At 37.0% G+C, this 10,506-nt stretch overlaps 1 protein-coding gene across 1 annotated transcript; it reads right to left on the reverse strand.

Annotated features, from left to right (window-relative positions):
- Positions 1–441: 441 nt before the first annotated feature.
- LOC18425099 (uncharacterized) lies at positions 442–1,716 on the reverse strand. The gene is made up of 2 exons (XM_006829670.4): positions 1,179–1,716; positions 442–876 (listed from the first exon to the last, which is right to left on the reverse strand). The coding sequence occupies exons 1-2, from the start codon at positions 1,620–1,622 to the stop codon at positions 757–759; spliced, it is 564 nt and encodes a 187-aa protein (XP_006829733.1). The 5' UTR covers positions 1,623–1,716; the 3' UTR covers positions 442–756.
- Positions 1,717–10,506: the final 8,790 nt, after the last annotated feature.

Here is a 10,506-nt window from a genome sequence, read left to right on the forward strand (position 1 = left end):
AACTTGTACTTCGTTTTATTTTTTTAATATTTTATTTTAAAAATTTTCTAGGACTTGTGGTCTTTTTCGGTACATGGGTGAGTGCACAAAATAACTCGCCACGAGCCAAGGTCAATACCGGGCTAGAGGCATGTTTTTAAACATTTCAAAAAAAATACTAAGACACTCGAGGTTGGATGTTTTCTTTAGAATGCCCAACCCCCTTGTTAAAATTTCTCTTTCACCCATTTCTTTGAAATACCTTTTTTTCTGATTCAAGATACTTTTCAATTTTATTTATAACAAAAATATCCTTACTGTTATTACAAAAGTTAAAATAAATATTTATATTTCTCTTTTACCTAATTTTCATATATATTCATCTCTCTTTCTCTGAAAATATAAATGGGTTAGTTTCTCTCTCTAAAGATCATCAGGTCAGGTTTTGATAGACACGATAAGGACAGCTTAATCCTGATAACAGAGAGTTAAAAAACAATATGCGTTCCACATGGGTGGGACACATATGATGCAAAACGACAACCTTCCTTGCTTTACATATGTCATTGGCTTCGTATGGATCCTTCCTTGACATGGTCATTCCATCAAATAAGCAAAGTGAAGAAGAAAAAGAAAAAGAAAAAGAATCCCACATCACACCACCATTAAAACCCACAAAGAAAAATAAATCCTTCTTAAAACACCCACACCTTAAAAACTAGAAAAGGTGATCAGCAAGTCAATTTCTCTACACCCATAAAGAGAGATGAAAACACTCTACATTGCTTTTCCTCCTTGTTCCTCATCCTCTTCTTCTTTCTCCTTGTTTTCTTGTGGGATGGCTTCAATTGAAGATGCCCATAGCTGTTGCCTTTGGTGCACACCCCTTGAATCCCACTAAACCAACAAAAAAAATTCACCATTAGATGAAGAAATTATAAGAGATCAAACTGATATAAAAGAAGATACTGGAAATATAAAATAAGTGAATGCATATATGTTGAGGGGAAAAGAGGGGAAGCTCAAAATTTTAACTTGTAACTTATCGTAAATAATTGGGATGAAGCTTGGATGAAGATGATAATGATAATGTTGTTTGATATGCGTAAAGAGAGAAGAAAGAGTAGTAAGATCTAAGTTTCTATGTAGCTTGGTATGTTGGTGAAGAGAAAGAGAGAGCAATTTTCGCCGCAACTAACCTGAAACGAGCCGGCACCTTCGATCTTCTCGTCCACACATTGAAACCAGCCTCCTCCAACCTCTCTCTGCACCTTTTTCTCCCCTTTCTTCAATCCCAGCAAGCCTCTCCACCTCACCTTTGAAGTCCGCCTCTCTTCCTCTTCTTCTTCCTCGGCAGTCTCCAGCTCCTCCCTCAAAGTAGCGATTCTTCTCGGCTTCAAAGAAGACGGTCTCAGCCTCCCCTGGCAGAATATCTCGTCAGCTGTCACCATTCCGCAGCCACCACCCCCGAGAGATGAGAACTCGAAATCTGAGTCGCCTACTGCAGGCGGCCGCAGTGGTGGCGGCACCCCTGATTCCAGCTGGGACGAGGCGGCGGTCACATCCGCAAAGTCATTGGAGAAGGAGATCCTGGGGCACAGCCCACCCTGATGATCCGAGCTGAACATGTCGATGCAAGCCATGCGCCTCCCTCCCTCTCTCTCTCTCTCTACTCTTCTCTAAACTTCCTGCTCTCTCTCTCTCTCTCTCTCTATGTATATATCTCTGCTCTTCTTCTATGTTGCAGAAAGGGTGGAAAGGTCTTTATATACACGTAGAAGGCTGCGGAAGTGAGTAAACAGTTGTTTTATTCTGTAAATTGGATTTGGATAGGTGCCACCAGCTTGGAAAACTGGACGGATCTACCCCTCTTTTCTAGAACTTGACGAAATTGCTCTTTCTCTCTCTATGCGTTCAAAGGAAGAGGGAGAAGTAGGACAATGGACCCGGGACCTGTTGGGTATATACCCAACACAAGTCCGGGTGTAGGTGCAACACTTGGATTGAGTGGGTCGGGTCCGAGTCCAAAATTTAGATTCGAATACTATATAGGTTTGAGTCTAGGTTTAGTTAGACCCGACTTGTACAAGTAAACTCTTGAAGATAAAACACTTTAAGCCCTATGCGTTTGGTGTATTAAGGATTATATACATTAAGAACTTGTAATCATTTTTATCTATTAAACGACAAATCAGATGGCTTGAAATCTTATTGTGACCTCGTTATCAATAATATGAGTATATGATGATATAAAAAAAAAACATAGTGAGGGTAGCAATGACCTCGACCAAACCCAAGACTTATTGGGATAGGCCCAAGACCCAACAGGTGCGAGTATAGGTCCAACTTTTAGACCCGATGGATTTGGGCATGGGTCCAACTTTTGAACCGGACGGATCAAATACGGGTCCAAAATCAGGACCCGAATACTATTCAGATCGGGTCAAATACGAGTCCAAAATCAAGACCCGAATACCATTCAAGCCTGGATTCGGGTCCAACGGGAAACGACCCGTACCTGACCTGTTGACAAAGAGCAACTGCACAATGCGAGTGACCAAAGAAGATTCCCACCCGTGTACATTACTCCCTATTTAACCATACTATCCATTTACATACTTTGAGAGACTGTTTTCGTTAGGAAGCGGTCACTGTTGATGGAGAAACATAGATAGGGAGTAGTAGTCCTTTTCCCTCAATAGAAACTGTTTTCGTTAGGAAGCGGTCACTGTTGATGGAGAAACATAGATAGGGAGTAGTAGTCCTTTTCCCTCAATAGAAACTCTTTTCTTTCACTCCAATGGCATGTCCTGGCTACATGTGAAAGATCCAAACCTTTTCCCTTGATAGAAACTCTTTTCTCTCACTCCAATGGCATGTCCTGGCTATATGTGAAAGCCCTTTTTGGATCTTTATCATTTTGGAGAGTTTTTCTTGATAAGTATGGGAAAGTGCTTTCATATCTCAATGGGTCTGAAGTGGCGTTTCTACAAACCATTTACTAGCGTGCGGTTTGTACAGAGCCGAGGCTCTAATCAATCAAAGCAAAGTGCATCTTCAACCAGAACAGGAGAAATGTGGTTTTAACATTGAAAATCTTTGTGATAGCCGTAAAATATATTTTTATTTTTTATTACAAAATTTAAAGCCTAAAAAATAGTGTAGATCGAGGAATTATATGGAAACTTGAAAATCTTGAAAGTAGACAGTCTACAAATACGCTACAAGATGTATTATTTTCAAAAATTGAAATCTATTTTTTTCTCATGTCTATGCATCTTGATGTCAAGATGATCAATTTGATGATATTTGGGGAATCAAAACAATTTCTTTTAGTGAAAGTTTTGAGGTAAGCTTTAATTTGATTGTTTAGAGCCTCGGCTCTATATAAACTTTTTCCTTTACTTTATAAGGTATATATAGTCACCTGGTATGAAGAATTCCCATAGTTGAGGTGTGTCATAAAGTTTTTAAAAAATTCTTTCCATCAAATGCAGCCACCAAATTTTACATCTAATGATCAAGATCAATTGACCTTCATATACTAAATATAAATGGTTTTATTGTATACTTTTCCGAGGGTTATTCCCAAATACAAACATTGAAAAGCAGTCTTCGAACAAGGGAGAAGAAGCTTTCTAACAGTACTTATTATTCCCCTTGATGTAAACAACGGTGGAGATTAAAATCCTGGTCCACAGATGGACCGTCTATCCAATTACCAATCCATACATACAAAAAATGTGTAATAGCACGCGTATTAGTGGGCCCCTATCCCATTTTGGAACGGACCAGATTTGAAGGACACGTACGTGATAATGAATCCTGACCGTCAATTTTATAGTCGGAATCAGATGTCCATGTGAGAACCTGAGGCAATTGCTGGCCTGTTTTTATTGGGGAGGACAGAAATGCTCCCAATGAATTCGAGTTACTACGATCATGCCCTCAAGCCCTTGTTTTAGCCTTTGACCATGACCCTCGAATTTATTCATGATTATTAATGGAAGAATTAATGGAGGGTGCCGTGTGATACGTGCAAATTAAGTTACATGTTTTTCCGGGCCTGACATTTCTTTCATCATGAAACAAACACTTTTCAAACGTTCTTGAAATCCCCAATCTCTTTGCACACCTTTTACCCTGTCTTTTGAGAAAGAAAGACATCGCATCCATGTTTACCTCAACTTATTTTTGGGTTATCCATACCATATCTTTCAATATATAGGATATTGTAATGGAAAAAGTTTATATAGAGTTAGAGGCTCTAAACAATCAAATTAGAGCTCACTTCAAAAATTTCGTCAGAAGAAATTGTTTTGATGCTCAAATTGGTCATCTCGACATCAAGATGCATGGACATGAGGAAAAAAAAAGATTTTAAGTTTCGAAAAGAGTGCATCTCTTAATGTATTTTTTGACAGTAAATTTTCACAGACTTGTTCAATCTATACTATTTTTAAAGATTAAAATTTTATAATCAAAGATGAAAATATATTTTAATGCTATCACAAAAAATTCCAGTATTGGAACCACATTTCTCGATACTATTTGAAGTGAGCTCTATTTTGATTGTTTAGAGCCTCGACTCTATACAAACCGCACTTTATTATAAAAGTAGGTGAACTTTTCCTTAAAGAATTTGGTTTTGGATGAGCACCAAGAATTCGGTCTAGGGCTTAAGTTAGTGTAATTTAATGAATTCAAGACATGATGTATTGAGCAAACTTGAGAGAACATATTTTTGAATTTGGCTTTCTAATTTATAGCTCAAAAAGGACAATGGGTAGGCCCTAAAGGATATGGTTGGACCTAGTGATAAAAGATATGTGAATTTATGACTTTATTGAAAGTATTACCCTTGATAAAGCAAAATAGAGGACCAAAATTGACGTAGTTAACCCCTAAATAATTTGAAAAAAACTCTAATGATGATGATAATGACCTTCTAATCAACGGTTATCTACTGCAGCTAAGTTTTGAATCCCATCAACCAAAATGGAACAAAATTAAATGGGTGTGTTTTCTATAAAGTTGCAACCTTAAACAATCCAATTAAAGCGCATTTCCAAATTTACATCAAAACATTTCATCATACATATAATTTTGATGTAAATTTCTTTTAGGATTACCTCAATATCTAATTATAAAATTTTAAACTAAAAAAATGGTTAAAATCAAGCAGATATAGGATTACCTCAATATCTAATTATAAAATTTTAAACTAAAAAAATGGTTAAAATCAAGCAGTTATATAAACATATGAAAATCTTGAAAATAGACAGTCTAGATAATGTATTACAAGATGCATTATTTTTTGTACTCAAATTTTTTTTTTTTTTATATTTATTCATTGCGATGTCGAAATGAACAATAAAAGAGTTTTTCAACATTAAAGATGGATTTTCGATATGCATCTTTAATTCTACATATTAAAGTTGCAACCTTCTATGAACTTTTTTCAAAATTAAATAGAACCAAATTTTGGCTTCAAAAATGAAAAGGATAAAGCAATCATCACATGTCTTTTCATAATATCTAATATCACACCCGTTCAAAAAAAAAAAAAAAAAAGATGAAGGCCAGGGCATTGAGGGGCTCTATGTGATATGATAGAACCTTGAGCTGACCCTTGAAATTTGTGAACAGCTTAGGGCATTTATGATAGTTTCACAAATTAGGAAGGGCATTTCCTTCCTTTGCCAATTTGGGCCACATGAGCAGGCCAGCAGAGCAATGCCATTTTGCTGGCAAAAAGAGAAGCAATTGGGTAAAAAGGCAGAGGGCTTGACAAGGGTTTGACCTGAGCTGGCGATGAGGACCCTTCACGGGGACCACGAGATGGCCTCACTATTCTTAATTCATTACTGCTCCCTTGAGTACAACTTAAAACTATAGACCCCATCGCCTTGGCTTGGCACACATTTCTCTAATTTGTAGATCCACTCACATGGTCACATGACACACATCACCCATACTTTTATTTTGGAGATTGCTATATGCAACCACTCTTTTTGCTACTCCCACTCAAATCATGGGTGTTTTAAAAGAGATGGTTGGCACTTGGATCGGATTGTTCAAATCGGATTGGATTGGGTTGGCCAGTCTGGTTCTTAGGAACCTTGGAGTCACTTGATTCTCTTGGGCTTTGAACAGTTTTTTTTCTTTTTAATGTATCCGTATGAAATTCTAAACATCAAACACATCTGAATTGCTAATCCAAACCGATTTTGGCACTTGGCTCTGGACTTTTAACATGCGACGTGAGAGCATCTAAAGCCCATATCTACGATTTAAAAAACGCCAGGTCGACACATAATCGTTTGGTCCGACTTGAGAATTGGTCACCCCATATGCTGATTCTATCAATATATAGGAAATCGTCTAGGTATAGAAAAAAACCAGCAATTTGCTACAGTAAAATAATGTTTTGTTATAATATAAATGATGTTTTTCTATAGTAAAAACGTTGATTCACCGATCTGGATCGGTTTTTGGCTGGTTCACTGTTTTTTGAGGCATTTTTTCGCGGGTTCACTATTTTTTATTTACAGTGAAACGACGACCCGAATCGTTAATTCATCAATCCGTACCGATTTTTGCAATGCCTGGTCTTGGTCATCGATCCATTTTTTAAATCACTTGTCCATATATTTTAAAAGTTTCACCCACCTTTTTTTTGGCGGGGCATACAAAAGGAAACAATGGATGTGTCAGCACTCCCGTTTTCTTTCCCTTCATCTTGAAGGCATTCAATTTTGATATATTGAATACTGTCGGGCTTTGATTTTGAGTGATTTAGGGTTTTATTAATTAAGGGGAGAGTGGGGTTTAGGAGCCTACACTACATGGATTAAAGCTGAAAGTTGAAACACCAGGTGAGTGGTTGTCAATCACATGCATACTATTAAGTAAGGGTGCTCGTAGTCCAATGCTTGTATGACACGTGGCTAGAATCCAAAACATAAAGGGTCACATGGGGCCCATCAGATCCGGAGGACCGGGGGTGCCTTGTAGTTAACCACAATTTAAAGGAGAACGACTTGATGGGGCTGCAGCCCTATCAAAACAAATAAAGCCTCACCTCATAATTCATCCAAAATTGCAATTCAAGCATCATAAAACTTTCACTTCAATCGGGCTTGAACATTATAGCTGTGAGAGAAAAAAAAAAAGATTTTAAATTTTAAAAATAGTGTATATCATAATAAATTTTCTTTAATCATCTGTTCCCCCCCAAAAATAAGTGTTCAGATCGATAAAATTTGTACCATTTTTTTGATTTCAAATTTTATTGTTGGTATTGGAAATTGATTTTAGAGCCGTCATGAAAATTAATGTTGTCAAAAATTTATCAAAAAAAAGAGATTTATGTTGCCAAAAGTGCTTTCCAGAAAACACTCTTGATATCACTTGTTAACCTCAGTATTTTTTTTTTTTTTGCAACCACCCACAAGTATAAAATTTGACTTTTTTTTTTGAGACCAAATTACCCACTTGTTGGCTATGTTTCCCACTTTCTCTTATAAGTAAGTCTAACACTTTCTTCTTCTTTTTTTAATGTTGGACTACCTTTCTATTCTACTTGTGCGGGTTTGGCACTTCTACAGAGCCGGTCTGATATATGTTTTGTGAAGAACCAGCTCTATATTCAATTTGTGCCATTTCGACACATTTGTGTGCTGGACTAACATGTTGGGGCCATGTTTTAAAAACATGGGTTAAAATAAGAGGTATTTTAGTCTAAAAAATTTACTTTTTTATTTGGGAGGTGGTTGCAAAAAAAAATGGTGTTGGGATTAATAGTGTGGAATTAAAAGTGTTGGGGGGAGGATGCCTATGTAGTACAAAGTGGGGGGTATCTAAAATTTTCCCAAAGAATTATTAAATTAATCAATTTTCCTATAAGACTGGCCCAGTCGAGACAAAGCCAAGGGGCCCCTGGTCCAGGATTGTCCTTGTCCCTATCAAGGCCAGCCTAGGCTTGCCGGGCTGGGCTTACTTAAATAAAAGATTAGGAAAATAGAAAAACAAGGAGAGAAAAAGGGGTTTGACAAGGCTGGCCTTGGCCTAGGTCTAGGCTCGATGCGATGTTGCATTCAAGCTGTGGTAATCAGGCCCTACTTCAGTGAAATGTGGCATGAGCTTTAGGGCATGTTTGATTTCTTGATACAGTGATTTTGAAAATCGTATCTTCCAAAGAAATGGATACCCCAAGTTTCATGGTCCGCATAAAACCAACAATATCTTTGTTTTGACCTTAATATAAAGCAAGTGGATATCATAATACCTACTTTACTACAAAACTTTCCCGTTATCAACCATGGAAGCACTACCGTATTGGAAGCTTCATTTCAGTGAATTTCAATTGAGGGCTCACCATCAAGCAAATATGGCATCCAAACAACACTAAAGAACAAATTGATTTGTAGTTTGGGAAGATTCAATTGTATTTTTAGAAAAATGTGGATTCAATTTTATTTACAACCAAACACAATAGTAATTAGCTTTGTGAGTTGCTTGTTTACCAATTCCGTATTTAGTTGTGGGTCCTCCTTCAAAGTGGGGTCAATTATTCCATATTGGTGGTGTCTTTGTTACATTGAAGACTTCTTCCATATTTTTCTTTTCAAACCTGTGGCATTCTTGGGATAATCTCTTTTCCATCTTATAAGTCTAAAAATTCTAAGTAGATTATAAGATATGCTTAAAAGTTTGTTCCATCTTTACAATATAAATTATAAAGTTAAGTCCCACCTTAAAACCCTGCCATAAAATGCAGTTTCGGCATAGAAAGCCTGCATCGGAAACCTTATGAAGGCTTGAAATCTATTTAAGGCTCAAAATCCATCTTTCTTTTTTATATCCATATAATTAACGAGGCTGAGAAATCAATTCGAGAGTCTTTTAAAGAGCACCTAATCTGAAATTTTACAAAAATTAAATATAATTATCTATATCAATGACAATATCATTGGTATAAGGCTTGGATGATGATGATCTACATTAATCACAATAAACTTATGTGACCCTAAATACATTTCTTCCCAATTTGGATATTTGATACACCTTCCTCTTATCGAATTAGACATTCAACGTTTTTGAAGCAATAAAGGTAGCACAATTGAGACAAAGTTTGGATTTCATGCTCGAAGTAACACCAGTTTAATCCTAGGAAACAATCCATGGTCCATGAAGACATAAAAAGGAATGCTAGAGACGTCCCACTTCGAGCAAGGCTGAGAAGTTGACCCATTAGCCTCTTCTCTATCTTAAGAATGTGTAAAAACCAAAGAGATAAACATTTACAACCCTTACTTACTTCAAGGTTACAGGACTTAGAGAACGAGCAGAGGAGTGGAGAATCGTGCCCCTGCACACAGGTGTATGGACATAATACGCCCAGGCATTCATATTTTCTTTCTTTTTCTTCTATATATTTTTCTTTCTTCTGAGTTTGTAATCCATTCAAAGCTCAAATCAAAAGTGCCTGAGTCTATGTCTTCTGAGGTAGATTATAAAATCCCTAGAGTTCCTCATGATCATGTCATATATGTAAAAACTCATTTTTGAGTTTTCATGATGATGAAATTGAAAGGATTTTATGATAAAACACGGTGTATATATTTAAAACAAATTCTTTATTCCTGTACCATCAAGATCATTTACAATGTCCAATTACAATTAAACCACTATTAAAAAAAAAGAATAAAATCAATTCTCATTTGCTACCTCTTTAAGTACAATTCTTTTATTCAACAAATAAAACTAGACTTTTATTGCTTTATGGGAAAAGAAGATCAAAACGTAAATAAATATTTAAAAAGGTAAAATTACCAGAGATTACTTCAACCGAGCTTAGTACACCCCACGTCAAGTCTCCTCCTTCCAATGGTGTTTGAGATCTTTGATCGGTATGTTGATTCCCCACTATGGCAAAAATCCACTCGATGGCTTAATATTGATCAAGCTTCTTATGTTGGGTTTATGTGGCCTTTGAAGGCCTTATGAGTGCTTGTAAAATGAAATGATATAGTGGAACATAAACTCAATAGAAGTGTGGTCCCTCGTGGACCATACTAAACAAACGATGTTTGCAGATACCGGACTGTACTTGACGATCTAGGCCAGTCGGTTGGGAAAAACCCATGCTACCTAGGCATAAAGAGCAAACCGAGAAGGGTTCTAATGCGTTAGCCCTTGATGTGGTCGAATAATATACCCGGATGAGTGAGCCGAGGGACTGTGTGACCCTTGTGTGTGATGGTGGCCTATAGAGACGGGGGCCAAAGACTCATCCATGTGCCATCACACAGCATGCATATCGATAGATCGTTTGAAAAAGCCAAAAATCTACCTTCTAGGGTGAATTGTACGCATGTGCGAGAGATATCCTTATGCACCATAGGAGCTATGGTCGCATCAGGTCTAGATGACCTCGACTCGTCTCTAAGGGAGGACCTGAAATCCATAAACTGGGATTGCGATCCCTTGACTCATCAGCCAGACTTTGGTGACCCGCTAATG

This window comes from Amborella trichopoda, chromosome 4, assembly GCF_054954075.1.
Source record: "Amborella trichopoda isolate Santa Cruz 75 chromosome 4, AtrichopodaSantaCruz75HAP2 v2.0, whole genome shotgun sequence".
Taxonomy (NCBI): domain Eukaryota; kingdom Viridiplantae; phylum Streptophyta; class Magnoliopsida; order Amborellales; family Amborellaceae; genus Amborella; species Amborella trichopoda.